Source organism: Pithys albifrons, chromosome 1 (genome assembly GCF_047495875.1).
Source record: "Pithys albifrons albifrons isolate INPA30051 chromosome 1, PitAlb_v1, whole genome shotgun sequence".
Lineage (NCBI taxonomy): Eukaryota > Metazoa > Chordata > Aves > Passeriformes > Thamnophilidae > Pithys > Pithys albifrons.
The window spans coordinates 24,198,509-24,222,799 of NC_092458.1; the positions used below are offsets into that span (position 1 = coordinate 24,198,509).

A 24,291-nucleotide genomic window follows, 5' to 3' on the forward strand; every position below is an offset into this window, starting at 1 on the left:
GAAAGAAAAAATCAAAGTTCAAATCGTTCAAAAAGTTTTTTGTTAAAAAGAAAAGAAAAGAGACATCGTCTTCTGCAAGCAGCGGTCTGAAGTTGTGCCAGTCAACAAGTGATGTTGTGGCCTCTCATGACATGCACGTTCATGATGATTCTGAAGATGAACTTGAGTAAGTCTTTGGACTCTGTAAACAAACTGCTACTCAGAACTGCTACAATGGTTCTAGATTAAAGACACCCCAAAATTGCCTCCTCCTCTTGCAGAATGCTGAGCTTTCCCCAGGAAAGTACAAATTAAAATGGCTGATGCAAGACAAATCGGAAGGTAATTGGGTAGGCTGGAGCAAGAAATATTAACTAAAAAGGCTTTCATTTAATCATAAATAAGCCTTGGGTTATGATTTCAAAAGAGTGTAATTCCCATTTTCAAAAATGAATTGGATACTCAGCCTATATCCTACCAGGATTGTCTTTTGCTCCTAAAATGTAGCTCCTAAAGATTTTAAAAGAAATTTAAACCATTTATGCCAGGTTTTGAAGGCAAGGGAGGAGTAAGGGGATGACTGCAAATGAAATCACAGAATCACAGACTTTTCTGAGTTGGAAGGGACCCACAAGGATCATTGAGTCCAACTCTTAAGTCAATGGCCCACACAGGGGATTGAACCCATGACCTTGGCATTATTACAACCAAGTTTTAACCAACAGAGCTAATCTCAGGGTAAAATCAGCAGGAGCCAGGGCCTCTGAAGCCTTTGTTTCCCCTGTGTACATGGGATTCATTTGACCAAAGGATAAATGTCTGTATCTGAGTTATACACCCATAGATTCATAGAATAGTTTGAGTTGGAAGGGAACTTTAAAGATCCTCTAGTTCCAAACTCTCTGCCATGGACAGGGATTATTAGTCAACAGCCTTTTATAATCATCAGAGAGAAGTGAACATTACTTAGAAAGCTTGTATTAACCTTGTGTGTGAAATAGGCTGTAGAAGTGCCAATATCTCCCCACGGAATGGAAACAGGAACCAGGGTGACCAAATACCTGTGGTTTAACATTTGAAGTTACACCAAATGAATCCCAGCCTGTGTATCTGCCTCTGAAAATCCTGTCTTCATTCAGGCATGAATGTTACCCATTATGAAAGGTAACCATAAGAAACCCAGTCTAAAGTTCAAATGTATTCTCCTTGGTTGCCTAAAAAGTAAGGCCTTGCACTGGTGGATGTTTTACCTTTCAGAACAAGCCTTCTGGTCCTCAAGTGAGAGATGCTGCTATGTCCAGGGACAGGAAAGAAAAACCATCCTGGCCATTTAAAACATTATACGATGTGGCCACCAGGAAGCGCCAAACAACCAAAAGAAATTATTAACAATTAATTTTTTAAGGTAGTTTGGTTTGGTTTAGGATTTTTTTCATTGTTTTGTTGTTTGGGGTTGTTTTGCTTTCGTGGCCTTGGCAACAGTCATGTTAGTCCATCTTGAATTCTCAGGAGTTCTGGCAGCACCAGGTGGTCTGTTGTGTTGTTCTTTGACAACATATTTAATAGACATGGATGGTGAGTTTTTCTTTCCCCCATGCACAACGCAACGAGGTTGTATCTAAGTGGGTACAATCTTTGGCTGTTTCGCCCATATCCCTGTGCCCTGACTTGAAGGGTTGTTACATTATTGTTTCCTAATATTTGTTTAGACGGACAAAGACCAGGAGATTCTTTGAAAGGAAGGAAAATTAGTTTGAACACTTACAATCTGAGGAGACACCTCGGGTACCTCCATTATGCATCTGAGTGGGATGCATCTGCTAAAAAGAGAAAATGAGGATGGCATGCCAGGATAAATGGGCACATGCCACAGCACTGCTTATCTGGCTGCCGTCACAGTCCTTGGGAAATGTTGGTGCATTGGGCAGCCATCACAGCCCTGACTGGCACTTTGCAAATTGCTATTAGATCTGTCTGACCTTGGATACATTGTGGAAATCACCTTTTCTTTTAGAAAAAAATGTTCTACTTCTGTCTCTAATGCATTAAACACAAGTAGGAGGCTTTCCTTCCTTCTGCAGCAAGAATCCAGATCAATTTTTTCCTCCTATTGTTTCATCAAACATATTTATAGCAGCTGTTATGAGGAAAATGTTACTTTCTGCTATGTTTGTTTATATTTGTCCTGAATGTCCCCATGACAGTATCTAAGATTCAAAAATATACACTTGTTTGGGTTTTTTTAAAAGAAGGTCTGTTCAATTAACTTGACAGTTACATGAACCCAAGAAGTTCTGTATTCTGCATTCCCATTTGCCATTTCATAGCTCCCTTATTTAAAAAACTTAAAAGAAGGTGTGTTTTGTGTGCACGCATTTTTGGTCCCTGCTTAGTTAGGCTGTGAACTAAGCTAAGGAAAATGAGCACAAGGGACCTCTTAGCTGTCTGTCTGTGGCTCTCCTGTACCGTTCCCACAAGGAAACAAGGTGCTCGTATCCCACATGCACCATTTGCAAAAGAAGTTACACAATGCATGTATCAAAAGTAGGAAACAGAATATGAGAGAAGCTGCCCACAAAAGCATCTCTCACTTCCTCTCATTGGGCCACAGAGAGTGTCACACATGCTCGTAAGAGAAAATCGTGGGGATCTTGGTATAAAGCACAGCAGTTTGTAAGCATCATGTAAGGATTTATGCAAATGATTCCATGTCAGAACTACATTGCCTGAAATTTTTTTGCTAATGATCTGTATGGCACAGAGACATTAAACACTGTACCACATTTAGATAGTAAAATGTACTTACTCTTCCTGTGATCATGGCCAGTCATTTGCAGGACATGTTCTTACATTAGCAGGAAGTTAGTCCATCTCAGGTACATGAACTCCTTCGTTTTGCACCTGGGGTTGCCTGTGGCATTGTCACACCACCCGGCTGCTGGCTTTTAGCCAAGGGGCAGTAGCTTTTCCCATAAGATGAGTCTCAGTTTCTTGGGTTAAACCATCTTTTTAACCTTGATTCAATTTGTTAATGTGACAGATAACAGCATTTGTAAATGTTTGTTTGATTTTAAAGGTATTACTTAGCTTAGCTTAAATGACTGAATTGTGTTCACGGCGAAGTCTGGAATCTTGTTTGTGATATATGCTGTGCACACCTGTCCCCCCTCCACATTCAACAGACTACCTCAGTTAAGAGAACTGGCAAAAAAGTCTGTATATATTCACTCATTTGTTATATTATTCTAGGACACATAAAGGCATTATGGGAAGCAGAGCTTTGTCACATGATAGCATTTTCATCCTTGAGACTGGGCAAGAGCCTGCAAGGCCAGTAAGAGTGTTTTCTCAAGAAAACATTTCTGATCGGATTAGAGCTTTACAGGTAATTTACACAACGTTTTCAAATGTAAGAGGTGGAATGTCTTTCTACACTTGATTTGTTTGGGTTAATATTTGAATATTAGATTAGTATGTAATATCTGTTTTGCAGGTTGCATTAAATGTTACATTTGTTAATTAGACAGCAGTATCATAACTTGGGTCTATTAAATGATAGCTCAAAAATGGATAAATTGTTTGGCTCCCTAAGAGAACACTGAAAGTCAGATATCCTATGCTCTGGGTTATTCAGTTGTGAAGTTAAAATAATGGTAACTCATTGACCTGAGCTAAAAAATGTTCTGGGGAAACCTCCATCACTATCATATGCTAATGTATTTTATGCCACCCTGAAGCTGAAACTCCAGCCTACCATGAAATTGGGGCCTCCACCTCCGTTTGGACTTCATGCAAAGCGAACAGAGGATGCTGGGACCAGTTCTGAAGATGATGGATTACCCAGAAGCCCTCCAGAAATGTCTTTGCTCCATGAAAGCCTAAACTCAGGCACGAGGACAAGAGTGAGTAGTTCCAGTGTTGACAAAAATCAAGGTTCAATGACGTGTTTTACCTGTGTGTGGAAGGCAGAATAAATTATTTGGTTTGCTATATGTATCACTATTTTATTGCTGAACAATTCAGAAACACCATACTCAAAATGGGAAAATGCTCTCTTTCTGTGTAAACAGCTACTTAGAATCTCTGTTCCTGTTAATATATAAATATCACACCAGAAAATGCAGAACTAGGAGAGGATGTTTGTGTGTGTGCATGTGAATGCTGTGTTTTTTATAGACACTACAGAGAGCTGCCAGGCATAAAGAAAAGGCTGAAAAATCTGTATTCTTCCTTGAGTGTGTTGATAAGAAAGCTTTCTAATGTTTTTCTAGATTGTCATTGGAAAAGGAAACAAAATAATTGAAACTGGAGTTTTTTTAAATGTTAGTTTTGTTAGACATTATTTCATTCTTTATCTGCATGTCTTACACTTTATGTTTGCAATGTCCTTGCTAATCCTTAAAACTATAGAGAAAAACAACTTACATTGTCAGTATATTTGTGCACTTTGTGTAGATTTGTTTCTGAGATTATATCCACCTTGTTTGTCATCTTTTACTGAATCTCTTCCTCATTCCATCCCACAGTTCTTTGCCTCTCACAAGCACCTTAGCTCTTTGAGTTTAGCTGGAACAGGCAGTGAAGAAGAAGAACAGGTAACTTCTGCTAAATGTATTAAGGGACAAGCAATTATCCATAGTAGTTTTAAAAAGAAATGTAGGACATAAATATTGTTTTGTTGCCTGCCTGCTGAAAGATACAACTTTGTATGTCTGCAACTGCTTGCCTGTCTGCTTACTGTGCTTTTTGATGCTTGTCCGTCTAACATAAAAGCTGTGATTATCTATCCACGTAATACTGATGCCAAGTAATCTGTTGATAATAACTAGGTCTCCAGAATAGCTCATATTAGCAAACTTTACAGATATGATTTAATCTCTGAGTACCAGACACCGAAACATTATCCCTTTTTTTTAGATAGAGGGAATTGGAGGAAAGGCTGCTTGAGTTACCTGCATAGGTTAAGGGAGAAAGCTTATTAGAGAAATATGAACAAACTCTAGATCATCTGATACCTTCCCAGACCATGTTTTAAGTACAAAGTTACATTGCACTGATACAGGAAGTGTTTCCCTGATGATAGCATCTGACATTGCTGCTTGGGAGTTTGAGGCTCAGCCTTCAACCGGATTCGGGTGTGAATTTTGCTGAAGTGATGTTTTCAGGGCTTGGGTACAGGCACATAGATGACTCCCTTCAATCAGCAGCCAGCCATTCTGGCTGATTAAAGGGCTGTTTTGAAAAGCTCTGAAGAGTTCATTTTAGCTGTCCACAGCTGAGTCGTGTGGAAACAACACAGGTGGTAGAGGGAAGAGCAGTTTCTAGAAATAGGAGGAGGGGTGAAGGGGAATTACAGAAAGGAAATAGAGAAGCTAGGCCTGAACTGACCATTTCTTGGTAATTATGCAAAATTCATTTCAAGGCCAGCTGCAGCAGGGCTCGGCAAACATTTCTGGCCATACTTCTTAGACTCCACCTGAAGCTGTTTAAAAAAACTGCTTATGTGCAGTGAAATTCTAGTAATTTTTAAAGAAATACAAGACAAAGAATACAAGAGGAAGGTATTTCTTGAAAACTGGTTTGGGCTCACTGTGGTTGTGTCCAGTCCAGATCCATGTTTGCTGAAGGAGGATTTATGTCTCCCTGTTCCATTAACATCACTTTCTGACTCCCTCGCTGACTCCTGAGATGTGGTGGTGACTACACAGTTGCTTAGCTTTTTCCACATGCCCCTTCATTTAGCTGAGAGCTCTCTGCATCCCAGTCCAGTTTCAGAGTGCAGCCAGAATGTAGCTCCGTCTGAAGCCTTTCCTCCCAAACCACTGGAGTGGCATTTTAGAGGGATTAGTGCTGCTTCTAGAAGTCAGAGGAGACCAGTTTGCAGAGCTGAGGAATTTTGCACAATGCACCACTGAGGTTTTGGACAGCAGTTACACCTTGCTGTGCCTTGGGAGCTTTCCTGAACTGAAGAAAGGAGAATGGAATTCTGACTGTCCTGCCCAATCTTTGGGGCTGGGGTTTCCCCGTGACCCCCCACATTGCGCCACCCAGCATGACCAGCTGAAGTACTGAGCCATGTGCACGTGAGACTGGGAGAAAGGGCTCTGCCAGCTGTTCCCTTCTCCAGCCTCCTGCAGGCTTTGCCAGAGCCAGACTTTGTGGGACAGCAACTTCTGCAGCCAGCTCAGAGCTGGCATTCACTCAGGCTGCTGAAATTTAAGGAAGAGCCCAGATTTTGGATTTTCCGGCGTAATGGTCAACGCTGAGCACTGCCAATGAGAAGACATGCAACGTTCTCGAGGAAAAGCAGGAGCCAGGAGAAAGGCAGGCAAATAGTGACGTGCCTTGAAAGAGAACATGTGCTGTGTCTTTTATCATGGAGCTGAAATGTCAATGTATTCACTGTTAGGTACTAATGTATAATGCAGCCACGTATCGTTTGTTGTACATTAGTCATGTTTGAGTACTAGACTGCAGATATTGTAGAATGAAAATTAATGAGAGCATCCATTATTCAGCATGGCTGAGCTACTTTTTTTTTCTTAAATAGCAAGTATGATGAGAAGCTGTGGATCCAGCTTCTGCTAAAATCAATGAGAGTTTTCCCCTGGCCATTGAGGAAGCTGTAGCGGGCCCACACTACGCTACAGAGTATCTTTTGGCTGCAGTGCGTAATGCAGAATTCTACTTGCAGAAAACACTTTTCCCCTCTCAAAACAAAATGAACACTGACCTGCTCTCCCCTTCTCCAATCCAACCCCATTAGTAAAATACCACTTCCAGAGAAAGAAGAAAGAAGAAGAAAGAAGAGAATGCCCACAGAAGAAAGCATGACAAAGCAGGACAGCTCCTCTAAAGACATTAATCGGAATTTTAAGCCTATAAGAAAGTGCTGTCACAGTTGTCAGAGGTCATGTTAATGCTGTGACAGATAGTTTGGAACTATCATTTTGCCAGTTTGCAAAACTGAATCCGAGAGAAAGGAGGAACCCTTTTTAGAGTAATTTTTCATAAATTTTCCAGTCTCCTTTTTGCATCGTCCCTGGGACTAGGGTAGTTTTTGATTGAGCTCACAGGCAAGCTGGATTCCAGCTCCATGAAAGTACTATACCCCTTTCAGCACTCTGGAGCTGTTTCTGGACAGGTTATTGGCCTCAAAAAGGAATTATCCATAATTTCCTTCCCCAGAATAGTCTTCAAATGAAATTTCATATTTTGGGTGAACTGACTAGTTATTTTGCAGATAGATATAGATATAGATATACATGAGGTAAAAACATAAGGTGACTTAAGTGTCAATGCCACTAATGTTTGACTCTTTTGTCTTTAGGAAGGTGGTGTAGAGTTGGAAGGGACCTGATGACATATAGGAAGCTAAAGATGCTCAGCACAGCTCAGCTGTGGGTAGGAGCCCAGACACAGATGCTGGAGGACAGACTCAGAAAGGAAAATGGCCTTTTAGGTTCTGTAACAGAGTACTCTTCATGAATCTGTCTTCTAAAACATGCTGGCCATGTATTTGTGTGCTTTAGATCTTCCAACTAAATGTGACTTGCTTCTTCCCCCTGGACAGTATATCATGATATTCAAGCAGCTAAAAATGCAGAATTTCTAACAGTACATCACCTGCAAAATTAGGTGCAATGCATTTTAAAGAGTAGTCAAAACGAAAAAGAGGCAAAGTTAAAATACCAATAAACACGCTTTTGTAGAATTGTTATTTTCATGTCTCTGTTTCTTTGCTTGATTCTTTATTTGGGGATTTTATTTTTTTTCAGGTTACATTGGGTCCTTCATCTAGATCTCACTCTACAGATGGTCAGCTGTTCCCTAGGCATGGAAGTGCCAAAACTGGATCTCCCCAGGCATCTGACAGTCCCATCTCACCTACAGCCAATTTTGACACTCCACCTGAGCTTTCTGCTTTCTTGGATAATTCTGCTGCTAAACATAAGCTTTTAATAAAACCCCGGAACCAGAGATCCACTAAAATAAGATTTTCTCAGGTACTTGTGAAAATAAGCAGTGTCACCTTTGACACAAACCCAGAAAGTTCTTACTAAACTTTGTATTTCAAACTCAGATATGACAAAGTCAGATTGTAGTATGGATATTTCACTGGAATTTAATAGCTGTTACCTAATACGGCAGCATATCTGGAGTAGACATTAGGAACAGATTAAATATTATGAGTTTACCTGTTAACTCTTTATTCAGCAGTTTGTATAACATTTTCTTCTTAAATTTACTGTGCAATACAATATAGTATCCTGTTTGTGATGCAAAAGCTGGCCTGCCTAATTTCTTACTTTTTAAAAAGAAGTTATGATCCACTTGTGTACTTTTCCTAGCCTGAAAGATCTTGTAAAATCCTGTCTTTCAGGCTCAATGGAGGAGCTGTTTTAACTTCACAAATAAAATTGGGCTAATGTTTTCAGAAAATACAGAAAGAGTAAGTTTTGACCTATTAATTGGAGCCAAATTCTGTACATAAGGGTTATTCTACATTCGGATATCTCCCAGCCCAAAAACTTGTAAATCCTTTACATGCACTGTAGAGAATTAAAATAAGACTTCACAGAAAAAAACCCCAGCAAAACACAAAAAACACACAACAGAAAGAAAAGTGTATACTATTAAAGAAATATTTAAAACTGTATAGTATTAAAAAACATTGTTTTATAAACCATGTTATTAAACACCATTTATCTGATTCTTTGTCATATCTTAGGAGGGCCATAGCTTAGTTTTTCATTTCCTTCCTTCCTTCCTTCCTTCCTTCCTTCCTTCCTTCCTTCCTTCCTTCCTTCCTTCCTTCCTTCCTTCCTTCCTTCCTTCCTTCCTTCCTTCCTTCCTTCCTTCCTTCCTTCCTTCCTTCCTTCCTTCCTTCTCTTCTTCCCTTCCTTCCTTCTTTCCTTCTTTCCTTCTTTCTTTCTTCTCTTTTAGCACTGAAGTTTGCAGCTCTTACTACAGTATTTGTGCTTTATTTTTTGTGGGTTTCCCCATGTTTTAAATACAGTGAAACCTTTAATTTAGCTTGCTTATTACCAGAAATATTATTTCCTCTGTCTCAAAATATTACTTAGCTGATGCTCTGTGTTTTCCAAAATCTGTGAGTGACCTTTCAGCTCAGCAGTGATAAGGCCAGTTATTTAGAAAAGCATGTAAAGCAATAATTCACTGATCAAATCTCCTCTTCCACTCTAAGTTGGTTACTCAAATACAATTGCTTTGTCCAGACTACCTATAAACTGTCACATGACTGAGGCCTCCTGGTTTTCCACAGAGACTGTTCACATGTTTTGATAATATAATTCTTAATATTTTCTTGCCTGACTCTGCCTGAGCACCTTGCTTTTAGCTTACTGATGTCTTCTGCTTTTCTGTTCCTGTGTATATGGATTGTAAATGCAGGTGGCATTGCCACTCTGTTTTTGCAATTGCATTTACAAAACAAGAAGCTGGAAGAACCCAAAAATATCTCCAAAGTGCAGGTTTTCTGTTCTTGGAATTAGGGCCTACATCCAAAGTATATATTTACCGAACCTACCACAGTGAATCAGTGGGCTAATCCGGGCACCATATGAAAAGGCATATTCAGCAGCTTAATGCTGTGTTTCTGAATAATTCTGTATATTTAGCCAGTCCTCACCTGAAGTTTAATCACAAGACCTCACAGATAACTACATATGAATTTATAAACTCTTATCAAATAGTTTAACTCTTGAAAGAAAAAGCAGACTTCTACCCAAAGGAGGCAAGGTTGTAATGCCATATGGCAGTGGGATTAGACACAAGACTGCCATATGGGGCAGATACTCAGCTGGCTTGGAGTGTCATAACTGGATGGATTTGTTAGGCTTTTGCTCTTCCTTCTGTGTACCCTTCCCTCTTCAGAGTCAGGCTTTAGGAAGAATGGGTTGTTTTATTTTTAATGCTAATATGGAGTAGCAAAATACAAAGGGACAGATTTTTCTCTTTCAAGTGCTGCTTTTTGCCTAAGAGTAGCACAACATAGGCAGTATGCTCTGGGGAGTCAATTGCCAAGGACAGTCCAGTGGCCATTGTTTTGATGAACTTCTCATCTACAAAGGCATGAAAGCACTAGTTGTGCAGCAGGAAGTGTCACTCATTGCTTTTATATTGGTTGAATGCATTATTCCAGGATCTGCTTAAGTAAAACAGCATCCAGTTAGTAGGTTAAGAAAACTGCGAGCTCAGCGCTGGAGGCAAGTATTGCCTTCCTCCCTGAGATCTTAGCTGTAAATGTAATGATGAATAAGAGAAAAAGGGAAACTACATGGTGATGGGGCTTTCTGATTTTCTTTCTTGCAGAGGACCCAGTCTGAGTCCCTGACTGATTTGAGCTGTACCCCAGAAGAAGAAGAGGATGATGCTGTGTTCAAACCCAGCAATCCAGAACTGCCATGCAGCACAGCTGCAACGCAGGATGTGCCTTCCTGGCCAAAGCCCAGAATGCCTGAGGACCTCCCCCGTGCTTTAAGGCCAGTGATGACTCAGCCTGCCTCTGAGTCTGCTGTTGTACAGGAAGAGCTGCTTCCAGATAATAAGCCAGAGGACTGCCAACCAGCACTGGAAACAACATGTGAGGAGTCCGAGTCCTCATTGCTGATAGAAGACAAAGACTCTGCAACTTCTTCGTACTCCAGCCCTGACAGAGAAGTACAAAAGCAAGAAGATTCCTCAGAAACACTGGTTCTATTGTCTGGGGATGTGAGTGATATGTCAATCAATATTTTAAATCAAGAAAATAAGGAACTTCCTACTGTGTTTCCACTAAATAAAATACCATCTGAAGAAAATATTTCAATTAGTAAGAATAGTGTTGTTTGCTTGGGACAGTCAGAGGAATATATACAGAAGGATGATCAGATACCTGTGGAAATGCCCTGTAATGAAAAGGCAAAGAAAGAGTTTACCCTATTGTCAGAGTCCAGCAAGGGTTCCTCCCAGCCCACAGACTCATTCCATGTTTCACATCCTGGTTCCTCTGTGTGGATGGGATCATCTACTTCCTGCTCTCTAGGGAAAATAAAGACTGCACAAGAGGCAGCTGCTTCTGGTAAGGAGAACAGTCAGTTACTGATCCACAAAGAAGAACTATTGGGGAAGAAAGCTGAAAAAGTAGTCAATGAACTCAGTGCCTTTAGAAAGTTTTCTGTTTCCTCTGCACGGGAGAGACCAAGAACCAGAAGCCTACACTTCCCAGAAAAGTCAGAATTGGAAAGCCCATTAAATACCAGATTCTTCCAGTCTAAAGAAAAGGTCTCCTCAATAAATGAGAAGTGGGAAGAAGACTTCCAGAAAGGCTCAGATGTGAATGAGGAAAAAAGTAGCAACAAAAAGCAGACTCCACTGCCAGAGTCTGACTCTGAGAGTGCAGAACCTACAGGAATTTTGGCTGGTTATGTTTCTTCATCTGTTGATGAAGTGCTGATGCCAAGCAATTCTTCAGTGGTATCTCAGAATCAGCCAAGCTGTAATGATGAAAGTCCTTTTCAAGTGAAACTTAGATCCACCTCACTGTCCTTGAAATATACAGACAACTCATCACCAGAATCAAAAGGGATTAAAAGATACAGTGCAGAATTTAATTTAGAAAATGAGGGATTGACTTCCTTTCTAAAAGGTGATAAGGCAGGGATCAAAAAAATAGCCAATATGAATATTGATGATTCTTTAAATGAAAAGATCAAACCCAAAGCAAAGTCCTCTGAACAGCTTAGCAGCAAACCTCCACTGCCTAAAAAGCCAGCATTGCAAAATATAACCATCCCAAACAATCTTGCAAACAAGGAGAAGCAGGACAAAGCTATACATTCTCCTGAATCCAGAAATGAAGACAGAGACTTGGAGAAAGTGTCAAGTCCTTGCAAAGTGCCTGGTAAGCCTCCCAAAACTTTCTAAAGTTACCTTCACTTGCAAAGAGTTACCTTATCTGTGAGAGAGCTTGAGACAGCCCAGTGTTTGTGATGACACTGAGGAGCTCCAGCTGATGGCTCTGCCTTCAGCAATGTTACTCCCTGATTCTCCCATGCTGAAAAGATTACCAGAAAGCAGGGAAAAAACAGAGGACAGAATAAGATATCCCTGCCTTTGATTTTTGCATTTCAGGGCATTGTTTAAAGGATGTTCAAAGTGACACAAAAAATAAAGTGCATTAGCTAGTACTAGGAAACAACCACTAACTGTCCCATTTAAAGCTGCTGCATGGCAATTCAAAAGCCAGGAGCACATATCAAGTGTAGTGCCCTGTGTGGGATGAGTGACTCAAACCTCTAGACCTTCTTTTTCCCCATAGCATTGAGGCAAAAATGCAATGAGGCCATCTTTACCTGACATAGTCAATATGCCATTTGTTTTTGCCTCCTGTGAGCTTTGCTTATTCTTTTATCCACCTTTAGCATTAGTCATTCCTTGTTTAAAACAAAAATCAACAACCCTGCAGCTTCCTTGAGTCTAAAGCCAGGAGAGACCATAAATTTGTGTCTACTGCAGATTGTCAAATTTCACCCTGTTGTCTATATTATATAATTGGGTTAGAGTTTAAAAAGAAAATCAACCCTCTGGAGACTAATATATTGTGGGCTACAGCAGAGAACAGAAAAGCCTGGAAGTGGCACCACTGTCTGAGGTCTTTGCAATGACAGTAAACAAGTTTGGTGAAGCATGCTCAAGCAATTCTAGCAGGAGACCTCTGCTCTTCACTTCAGAGAGCAGCCAAGAGGGGAAAAAAGAAAACTTTAGGTCTTCCGACGTGTGGCACAAGATCCCCGCCCTGGATGTGTCTGATCATAGGTTTGATATTAAGAATGTGAGAAGATGCTGGCCAAGCAAATGACAAGGTTTCTCTGTGCCATTGCAGAGCTTCCCTGCTCTGGTTGCTCTTCTCTGATTGAGGTCAGTCTCTGAGCTGTGGAGTGGGGAAACAGCAAGCAGTAGAACACCTTGGGCACAGGATGTCACTTGTCCTGTAGGGTGACAAAAGTCTCTTCCTGGCTACAAGGGCAAACTGCTGATGCCCTGAGTGACATCTGATTCCAGCTGTCATCTGCCTCAGCATCGCAAATGTTTCGGCAGGACTCCGGCCATGTTTACAGGCTCCTGCTCTCCCAGCAGTCATAAAAGAGGGGATTCATTGGTATCCACAACTTCATGAGGTCCCTACAGCCATTTAGCCAGAGCCTCCTACATCCTGCAGGCAAGGCAGGACATACATATATATGTATGTAATATATGTGCATACAATCCTAGTGCTCCCTTTAAAAATCATTTCCCCCTCTTTGCTCCCCTGACTAGTTGATTATTTACAGTGATGCCCAAATCTCTGGATGGATTGAGATTTTGGGGAGGGTCATACTGGGAACAAGTGAGGAGGAGACCTAGCACAGTAATGTTGGTCTGGCAGAGGATTGAGGAAAGCAGTGGGAGCACCAGGGCTCCTGCACAAAGTCCTTTATCGCATCCCTCTTGCTGAGTCCCAGGGTGGCTGCAGGTGGAGTGGGGCAGGAGACAATGAGTGCTGGGAGAAGGGAGAAGTGGAAGAAATGAATCTGGGGAGCACGTTTCTGCTCCAGGCTTCTCCTGTGGTTCCTCAGTCCTAAGGTGAAGGAGACTCCTGCCCACAGGCTCTGGACTGCCCTCTGCAAAATAGGATCTGCAGGCAAGAGTCATGCCCTGGTCTCCCTGGTCTACAGTGTTCCAGGTATCTCCAGCTTTGAGTTGCTTGGTAATAGGTTCTGATATGAGGGCATGCTAGGACTCAGAGTTTAATTGTAAATACAAAACAGTCTGCTCCAAACTGACCTGAGGTCCTTCCTACCCCATGGCAGAACTTTTCTGTAGACATCTGACACAGCACTACATTCTACCCACTCAGCCCTTTCCTAGCCCTTTCCTTGAGTTCATCAGCCCTTTGAAAGAGCTGTGGTCACCATCAGGAGACACTTTATGCTGTCAAGGAGTTTCTTCCCACTTTGTGTTAGGAAATACCTGTGCTGAACAAGACAAGCAGTGAAATGGTAATGTAAGGGTGTGCAGTTCCCTTCTCATTTACACTAGTCTTGAAAAAGTCAGTTTGCTATGTCATGGGGCCAGCAGGAGCAGTTTGCTGCATTCAGTTCAAATTTTAGCTTTTCAGCACTCCTGGTAGCAAAGACAACAGGAGGGCTGATGGGATGCTGGTTTACCACCCCAGCAGGCGAAAGCAGCACTCCCTTTCCACAGTTTTCTGGGGAACTAGTGGGGGAGTGCATGGCTCTCTTGGGCTGCAAGGTGGCTTTTTAATGGATGTGTGAATATTCTGTGATTAGTCACCCCAGGAGGAGTAATTTTCAAGTTTCTGGAGCCAAAGGCACAAGTCCTTGCAAGATTTAAAAGGTTAAACTGCGTTGTTTGTAGTTGACAGACTTTGCTATAAATCCTGCAAAGGGCAGAAACAATTACCATATGCTAACAGGTTATTACAAGAGCAAAGCCATAAGCAATACCTATGTGAATGTGCATGTTAGGATATATAAAAATCAGCCACTAAGAAGCTGTAGTGGAGAGACATGCTCTGAACAGAGAAAAGGAGCTCAGGGAAGGACAATGGATTTAACAGTGAATGAAATTGGTGTGCATTGTCTGGCAAATACAGGCTCTGAAATTACAAGAAAAATGTTCCTCTCTACATCCAAAAGACATTAGAATCATAGAATTAACCAGGTTGGAAAAGACCTCAGAGATCATCAAGTCCAACCTTTGATCCAACCGTGGTGCTTACTAGACCATGGCACTAAGTGCCCCATCCAGTCTCAACTTAAAAACTTCCAAGGACGATGAATCAACCACCTCCCTGGGCAATTGCTTTAATGCTGTCCTGGCTACAGCTAAAAAGAGAGCTGCCTTTTTATTTTCTTTTTTCTTTTTTTCCCCAAGGAATTTGCTTTCTCAGTTGTGTCAGGCTATTTTGCAACATGGCTGTTTTCTAGCAGTGAAATACACTTTGATGCAAACAGAAGTTTCTTATGTAAAAAAGACTCTTCTGGCATCTGTGGTATAGAACCAATCAAAAGTCAAATACTTCATGGAGCAGCTTAGAGAAGGAAGAAATGACAGAAATACTTAGCAAAATCTTTTAGAATACATTGTCTGAAATTAAGGAATTGGGTGTGTATACTGACATGAATGCATGTACTGCTTTAATAAACAAAGGGAAATATGTAGGCCAGGATATACTAAATGCCACATGCATTTGTAAAGCCCTTCTTAAAATAACTGGTGTTTTATAACCGAGCAAAGATACAACTGTGGAATTAAATAAGGGTGCATAAGCACTGTTATAAAACAATGATACTTGCATACAGAGGGTGTTATCTCCCTGTGTAAAGTTGTTTGGATTAGTTTTGAGTATGTTTGCTTTTAAAACACTCAGGGAATCCACAGTCTAGCTTTGCTTGCTGTTAGTGGTTTGACTTTCAAAAGGTTGTAATATTCTGCCACTAACCTTTCGCCTCCACTGATGTACAGCAACAATAACCACTCTGTAGTCCTTGCAGGTATAAGATGTTCTTTTCCAGGTATGCAATTTAAATGTCATACAGAGCCTCTGCTATATTTTGTGTGTACAGAGGCTTTTAGATCTAAAGAAAATGGGTACATATCTGAGGCCATCTCTAAAAAAGACAAAGTCAATTCCTAAATCTCAGAGTAATGTTTAAATATGTCTTTGGTGGGGTTATCCATATAAGTAGCACACACACTGAGATACATTTGAATACACAGAGTACATCTATCTGTCAATAGACAGAAATAGGTATGTATTTCTCTTTCATGTTCTCTGTGTGTGTGTATAAACTGATGCACAATAAGTCAATCATAGATCTTGTTTTTTACATAAAGATTAATGTTTTATCTTCATCTTATTGTTCACACAACCAGTCTGACACACATTACCTGATAATATCCAACTATCAATGAGAAGTGTACACATTAATTTCCACAATATTTGGGCAGAGGAAATTTTGTCTGTAAGATCAGAGCTTTATTCTTAGGAGAAAAAAGGGAATGCTGTTTCAGTAAGATACTGAGGGAAACAGATGCCTGCATTAAATGGGTTGCAGTAGAGGAATTTCCCCCTTTAGGGGACCACTGAGGCAGCCAGCCCTGCTGCTGTCAGTGGAGGAGAGCTTGGGGGATTTTGATCTGCAGGAGGGCATTGAGCGGGTGGCTGTGGTTCACTTGGCTTCAGAGTCTATCCTTCGTGGTTGGTCTGGAAGCTGTGGAAATGGTGCAGAACACAAACAGAGCAGCTGGTCTTGTGACTGTTCATATGTGTTTGGTGGCTGTGGGAAGGACATGAAGGGAAGGCTTATGTGGCCTCTGGGTGTGGTTTCCAGTGGCAGCAAAAGACCTCAGCAGTCTACGCTAATTGCTGGTTTTAATACATGGTGACATTATGCACAGAGTGGCTTGACAAGTTCTGACCTGGTATCTTTCCGTTGTTGGTGATTTATCCCAAGAGAAAGAAGGGGCTCTTCTCTTTCAAAAAAAGCCTGAGGCCAAGCCAACTCCAAGGAAACCAGGGAAAGATGCAATCACGAGGTTAAAACTGTGAATGAATGAGAGACAAATTGCTGCCAGCAATACCCTTTATTAGCTTATGAAGTTATTAAGTAACAAGTTGAATAGCACATTGTTTAAAATAACTTGTTGTAATAAGAACTGAAGAATATGATTCAGATTTGAGTTTTATTCAGATCTCCCAAGCATAATGCAGAAGCAAGAGGCTGGGCCCTGCTTTGCTGGAGGAGAAGTGAAACACGGCATGTTTGCAGGGGTTGTGGTCTGTTGAACTTGCACAGCTTCCGGCTGAGGATGCCGCTGCTTGCATTTTGTACTATGTTATCTCCCTAAGAGTGGCACTGATCAGCCGGAAGCTTCTGTACTAGTTGCTGTACATGTGACATGCAGCAGAAGCAGGAATTAAAATCCTCCTTCTGAGTACTTTTTGTTCTACGCTGGCTACCAAGTTCCCTAAACACTGTGCTTTGCCACGTGGTGAACCATAGAAGCACATGGGCTATCCTATGACTGGATGAGACTAAAAGAGCTTGTTCAAGGTGATCAGACAGCTATGAACCAAGGAAGGTGTGCAGGCATCACTTTTCTTGAGAACAGTCATTTCTTTAGAAAGCTTTTTGCATCTTGGTGTCCCTTAGGATGCCAAGAGCTTCATAGGACAGTCTCAGGTCCTTAAACTGCCAACTCACGTCACCATACTTTCTCCTGAATTACTTCACCACCTTTCATCCTTCTGGCTGGAACAATGGTGCTTATATACTGCGAAGAGACCTCATCTAGTTGGAGGTGAAAGGATGTGTAAAGGACCTCTGGGCAATGGGAAAGATAATAAATAGTGAATATGCCTCTTCTACCACTTACAGTAATTCTGGCTGACGGATGAGGTAGCAAATCCTGCGTGGGTTGCATCTGATGGTTTTTTGCTGAAGATAAGGCATTTCCTCTGACTTGCCTGCCTGACTGGCTTTCTGCAGCAAAGACTCTCACAGGAACAAGGGCAGAACATAATTGCTCAAAGAGACAAGAAAGCCCTTCCCAGGAGCAGATCAGCTCTTGATCCTCTGCAGGTGATACTACCCTGCTGTCCTAAGTCAGGCCCGTACATATACATATAAAATCCTTAAGATTATGATAAAGAGCTTTTGTTCTCTATTATTTCAGGGGCATTCTGATACCATCTCTTATGGGATGATACTTGCCCCTAATTTGGCTGCTTTCTAATTGGCATAACTAGGATGTCTGGCATCTCATCAGAGAGATTTGTCTGAATATTAAGGGTGCTTGATACCTTCATTAGAGTATCTGCCTTATAAAAAACATTGTTATAATATCAGCCTCCAGGACTGGGAACCCTGTTGTGCCAGACAACGCACATAGAAATAACAGCAAGATGAATCCTAAATTCACAAGGATGACAGAGAAATGGAAGCACAGGTAGCATTAAGACCATTACACATAGCACAGTAAGTAGAGCCTGGGTATAGCAGTCATTTTGTCAGTATTGATTGTGTGGGGTAAGCAGAGGAGGAAGAATATTGATGTTTACAGAAAGCTCCTGTGGTATGACAGGGAAAATGGGACAAAACACAAAGGGGGATCTGAAGTCACAGAGACTAGGATGTACATCACTAGGAGCATCAAGGCAGAAACCAGGCTTCCAGTATCATTGGAAAGTTGGTGGGTGGATTGAAAAGGGCCTTTAGGGTAAAGATGTTGGAGTTTTTGAGGACCAAGACATTACAAATGGTGAAGGAAGGTAAAAAAGTGGTCAAATAGGATGGGTGTCGTGGTGTGTCTGCAGCTGTACTGCCAGAGAGCTGTTCCTCAGCTCTGAGGGACACTAGACATCGCCTTCAGTAGTGGCACCTGCTCTGTGTACTGCAGTAGTGCTTTGGAAACTGATGAAACTTAGCTCCTGGTTTTCCTGGTCCTGCCCAAATTGCTTACCAACTTAACAGGTGCAGGTGGGTTTAAGGGCATGGCCTGCAAGCAAAGAAGGGAATGTGATGGCAGATGCATGCAGACATCACATCAATTTAGCTGTGTGGGTTTACTTATGAAGATCCTCATGAAGTTTGTCCTGGGATACTTAGAGAAGATGGGTCGGCAGTCCCTGAGCTGCTAGTAGTTATCTTGAAGAACTGTGGAAGCTAAGGGGCACTGACTGATGAACCATTTCAAGTGAAGTGGCCAAGTCCTTTCACTTCAGATGATGGTAACACCATTCCATCTCAAGTGCCAGTTTTGAGCAGCATATCTGCAGAAAATTTGAATCAAACTGGGACAATTCCTACAAAAACAAGAGTGATCTAGAGAATATCATTAATCAGAAAAGTTGAAAAAGCAGGGAAAATACTGTGTAAGTCTTCAAATGCATAACTGGCTGTTGCAAGGAGACTATGAGTAATCTGTTCGTGTCCATAGTGTGTAGGAGAAGTAGTTAAGGATTTAAATGGGAACAAGGAAGATTTAACTTACCCAACAGGCAAAAAAATACTAGAAAAAATAGCCATGCCATAGGATAGGTTGCCTAGGAAGACTGATATCTGTCCTGTCTTTGAAGGGTTAGATAGATGCATATTTGTGAGGAAACAGTTTATGTGAAATTGATCTTTCAGCTGATCTTGCCTTGCAGCTGAAGGATAACTACCTGACATCTTGAGATCTCTCCCAGCCTTATTCTCTATTACCCTGTAAAATGAGACAAAAATGAAATGAGAAGAGCCATTGAAAGGCAAAAAAGCCAGTGATGAGGAACAGACTATGGGAGGAGTTGTCATGCTAAGATGAGAGTTAGGTGGGATGCATAGAATTGGAGTAACAGGCTCTACCAAAGAGAGGGAAGCTCCTTTAGTGTTCAGGGGCCTTGCTTTATCTGTATTGCATGTGCACAGCTGGACTTTCTGGCTTGTTTCTTCCAGAGGTTTCACTGCAAGATTTCATGAGGTGAATGTGACGGGAAATGCAGGCATCAGCTGGCAAAATATCTTGCTTTGTCATTAAAGCTGATATTGGCTTTACATGGTTTTCTCGTTCAAATAACAGGTCTGTCTCTGGTGAGGTATAACAATGACTTGAGAAAATCCCTGAGCAAAGTAAGTTTGTGGGCTTTCATTATATGCCTGAGTTTGCAGACTCCAGGTCTTGGGAGAGCATCATCCCTTCCATTTCTGAAGCCTTCATGATGCATTTCAAATGTGCCTTCAGAGACATTTGCCTGTTTCCTGATCACGGCCGCATTCCTCCGTATTAGAACATTGCCTTTCAGAAATGTGCCTGACAGCTTCACAGGCTCTATGTCAGCAGAGCAACTGAGCCCCAGGGGACTTTGGGGCAGTAACCCTTTCTGGCCAGGTCTGTCCTTGAACAGCTTGCTGACTGTGTAACAAACTTTTCCAAGGGGCAGGACTACATGTGATTTGAGGTTGAGACGCTTAACATCTGCTCTGAAATAGCTGTCTGTAAATTTTGGTACATCTGTGGCCAGAAATGGTTGGGAAAGATTAAATCAATCTTTCTGACTCTAAGACTGTTAGTACTGTTCTTGTTTCTCTATTAAACTACAGAGAAGCTCCACATTACTTGGAAAATTCAATTTTGGGTGCAGTGTGAGCCAATGAAAAAGTGGAGAACCTTGGAGATGGAGCCAATAGAGGTGCTGAGGCTCTTCTCTTGATCCAGTTCTGTTCATTGAATAGACAGGATTTTCCTTCAGAGAGTATTTGAATAAAGGGTATTTCACTTCCCCATGCCCCTGGATACTGCATATGCCTGGGTGGTAGTTGTGAGGACAGCAGGGTATCACTTTAGACCCTCTACTCTAGAAAGTGCTTTTTTTCTTGTCTTGCTGAAGTTTCAGTTCTGGTAGAGCACCATGGAAGTGACTGACACCAGTGAAAAGCAGGTCAGTGTCAGCAGGGATGAGTCAAATGAAACCTTGTGTCCAAAGACCAGGAAGTCATACCATGGTTTTGGCAGTACTTCTGTGTGATCAGATGCCAGAGACTGTTGTGTGCAGTCTCATGGCACCTGCAGAGGCCAAGGTACTGTGCAGGGGAGGCTGCCCCTAAAGAGATGAAAGAAAGGCAGGAACAAGACTAAGGCATTGGCTGCTGCTGCATGGGCATCAGAATCACAGAATATGCCAAGTTGGAAGGGACACACAAGGATCATCAAGTCCATCTCCTGGCCCTGCATGGGACCATCCCCAGGAGTCACATCATGTGTCTGAGAGTACCATCCAAATGCTCCTTGAACTCTGTCAGGCTTGATGCTGTGACCACTTCCCTGGGGAGCCTGTTCAGTGCCCAACCACCCTCTGAGGGAAGAAACTTTTTCTAATATCCAACCTAAACCTCCCCTGACACAATTTCATTCATTCCCTAAGGTCCTGTTACTGGTCACTACAGAGAACAGATCAGTGCCTGTCCCTTCACTTCACCTTACAAGGAAGTCGCAGACTGATGAGGTCTCCCCTCAGTCTCCTCTTCTCCAGAAGAGTGGGAGCTGAGGGCAGGCTCAGTGGGGAAGAAGTTGCCTTTCCAACACCACACTCCATCTGTGTTTAACTTTGAATCAGCATCTGATTCATGAGGTCATGGAAGAGGAAGAAGAAGGGGAGACCTTGGGAAATGGGTAGATTAGTGAAGTTTGATTCATTTTTCAGCACCTCCCTCACATGAGGGCAGTGACACTGCATTTCCAGTTGAACAAAGATGCAAAGTGCTTTTCACCAGTAGAATGATAACTTATACCAGTGAGCACAGGAAAATTGCTCTCTGGAGACCAAACTAAACAGAATTCCTATTTATCTAGGCTGGTTTCATGTCTTGGGACCAATCAGCATATTGAACAAGTGTGAACTGAGGCTGATTGCAACTCTTTTTCCTGTAACCATGTACATAAATAATCTGTCAACAGAGAAAAGTGTGCCTTCCCCTGTGGCTACTGGAGACTCTGGAAGAGATCCTGACACTCCAGCAGAGCCAGCCTGGATTTCCATTGCAAGGCAAAAGCAGAGGGTCATGCATCAGGAGAAGGAACCTGACAGAGAAAAACTTGTGGCTCCGGATATTAAGTCAGATACAGAGAAACAGAATAAAGAAAAGGAACAAACAGAGGTAATTACAGTAAAGATTTGTGATGCTTTTTATCCCCTTCATATAGTATTCTTTGGATCTACTTCTATTTTACCAGTCATGCCATGATGATTACAGATACTTAATGAGTACAACCATAAGTAACAAGACACTGCCTTAGAAATGTGTTACAGATTCAGAGTTTTCTGATTATTCAGATAAGTAATTTTGTATTTCCAAGAAATCCTGGAACTATGTGAGGTGTGTAAAATTTCTTGGCATACCTACCAGATCTGACATGTATATTGGATGCTAAAATACCCTAAATAAGGTCCTAAACTGCAGCCCCTGATATTTCTCAATGCAAAGGGAATATGTTCTCTTTAATTGTCCTTCTAAGCACAGGATTTCATTGAACCTCTTGTACCTTCTGACTGATTTAACACTGAATGAACAGCTCGGTCCCAGAAGCTTCTAAGTAACAATTTTTAGAGCCTTGAGATTTGAAATTCGATAAAAATAACTTTTGCATTTGTAGAGAGTGCTAAGATATAAATTTTGGTTCTTTGTATATGGATAGTTCAGAAGCACATGTGGTGCCATGGAATATGGGCTGACACTGTCCGTGCCAAGGAGGGGGTGATAACGTGTAGCAAATGATCTTCCCAGATGACAAAGCTGTGCCAGCAGAAGTGTTTGGCATGAATCCAGAACACTAATAAGGCTTCCCTAGTACAGGACTATCTCACAGAGCAGCATCATGTGAGTGCTGCCTGTTTTGCATCCTGCACAAGGAGAACCCTGCCCTGATGCAGGATCATGTGTGTCCTATACCAGTATAGCATTCCCAGTGCAAATGGCCTACTTTCTTGCTTCCAGTGGTACTGTTAGAAACCCAGACAGCTGTCTTACATCCCAGAATAAGAGAAGATTTCTAGATGATGAAAAATAGCAGTGGTTAGATTAATGAGAAATAATACCTAATAAGATGTCTAGGCAAGCTTATGAACCGCAGTGATGCCCAACATCATCGTAGCACTTAGATAACAGGGGTTTAAATGAACCCAAAATACAGTTCTATGTCAGAACTGGAAACTCCAGATTTTAGCTGGCAATGATCCCTAAAATTCATGCCATTCATTTTATTTCCCTGTAGCAGCTAACAGAGAAACACGCCAAGATGCTCCTGACTGCAGCATATGAGGCTTGGTGCCACTGTGCTCCTCCCACTTTCTCCTTCTCCCACATGGCTCTAGGCACTATCACTTCAGGGTAGTTTTTCATACTGGCAAGCAAATCTATGTGAGGATGTGTTTGATTTCTTTATTGTGAAAAATCCATTCACCATCAACTGTCCAAAAATACAGTGCCCTAACCCACAAAATTTGGGAGGTGAAAGAGAAACATGAGAGAATGAGACTGTTGCCAAATCCTATATATGGTAGTAGAGATGTGCAAAGGACTTGGAATACATTCTGCATTGAGGACTGTAATTACTTACTCATAGATACCATTATGAATAAGAGATACAGATGGAGAGTTTTAATTTGTAAAGTTGAATATCTTGGACGTTAGGTGAAACCAGTGGAACTTCCTGGACAGGTACCAGCCCAAGCGAGAGGATTGGAACTGATAGGTGTTGAACTGTGGCCGGCACGACATCCACTCCCTTTGCTTGTGTTTTTCTGAGCTGGACTCTTTCTCCCTGTATTACCTGGATTTTATCCCTTTTTGTACCTAGGGGTCAGTGAAGCAACAATGGAGCAAACCTTCCCACTGGGCACCTAAAACCGCTTCTGAGGAGCAGAGGAAAGACACAAAGTCCGAAGCAAAGGAGCCCCTGCCGAGAACCAATTCACTGTCCCATTATGTCCCTGGTAGGAAACAAAACTCTTAAAATGTAGGCTGTTATCTCACAACCTTGTCGGAAGAAACCCTGCTTGAGTGTGCTGCAGAAGGAGTAGGGGCTAGATCCTAATCTCAGCCCCACATCAGCCGGGACAGGGAGTTTTCTCAGCTCTCAAATCTAGGGGTTTATTTGGTGGCATATTCTTTTGACCAGTTTGTCTACAAACAAAAGAGTAACAAGGTGTAGTCAAAACTTGTGTTGAAAGTAACATGAATTGAGAACCTTGGCAATTTCACAGGACCAAAGGCATCATCACAGTGTAAATGTAAGCAAAAATATTTTCAATCGCATTAGTTTTAATGTGACTTCCTCAGCGAGCTGAAATGATGGGATAACAAACTGTCTGACCATCAGTCCTCCCACAATAACTTTGTTGCAAATCTCTTTGGTAAATTAAAATGTGAAAGAAGGGCAGAAGTTTTGAAGGTAATAAAATGCCTGTGATTTGGGGGCTGGGTAAAGAAGGAATTCGAAAGTAAATGCTTTTGCTAGTGAAGAGACTGTCTCCCATGTGGCCTGGATGTTAACACAGGGCACAACAAGGGATCCATGCGTTTTGGTAAATTTAGGGCTCAAAAGATATTAGTGATGAGAAAAACATTGTATTATTTAAAGCACAGAATGGTAATTTCCTCAATAACTTATTGCAGAAGGAGGTTGCATTTGAAATGTAAAGATTTTCTACCATAGGGCAAGGCATGAGAAGCATTTAATACAAGAGCTATGGTGTTTAGCTACACA

At 41.7% G+C, this 24,291-nt stretch overlaps 1 protein-coding gene across 7 annotated transcripts in view; it reads left to right on the plus strand.

Annotated features, from left to right (window-relative positions):
• CRACDL (CRACD like) overlaps nucleotides 1-24,291 on the plus strand; it is a 67,825-nt gene that overhangs the window by 41,291 nt on the left and 2,243 nt on the right. For all 7 annotated transcript variants that reach the window (XM_071582081.1, XM_071582039.1, XM_071582028.1 and 4 more), the window contains 8 exons: nucleotides 1-166; nucleotides 3,229-3,364; nucleotides 3,717-3,881; nucleotides 4,506-4,574; nucleotides 7,758-7,985; nucleotides 10,315-11,884; nucleotides 21,484-21,683; nucleotides 23,383-23,518. In XM_071582081.1, the coding sequence (XP_071438182.1) occupies nucleotides 1-166; nucleotides 3,229-3,364; nucleotides 3,717-3,881; nucleotides 4,506-4,574; nucleotides 7,758-7,985; nucleotides 10,315-11,884; nucleotides 21,484-21,683; nucleotides 23,383-23,518 (2,670 nt within the window). The remainder of the gene's footprint in view (nucleotides 167-3,228; nucleotides 3,365-3,716; nucleotides 3,882-4,505; nucleotides 4,575-7,757; nucleotides 7,986-10,314; nucleotides 11,885-21,483; nucleotides 21,684-23,382; nucleotides 23,519-24,291) is intronic.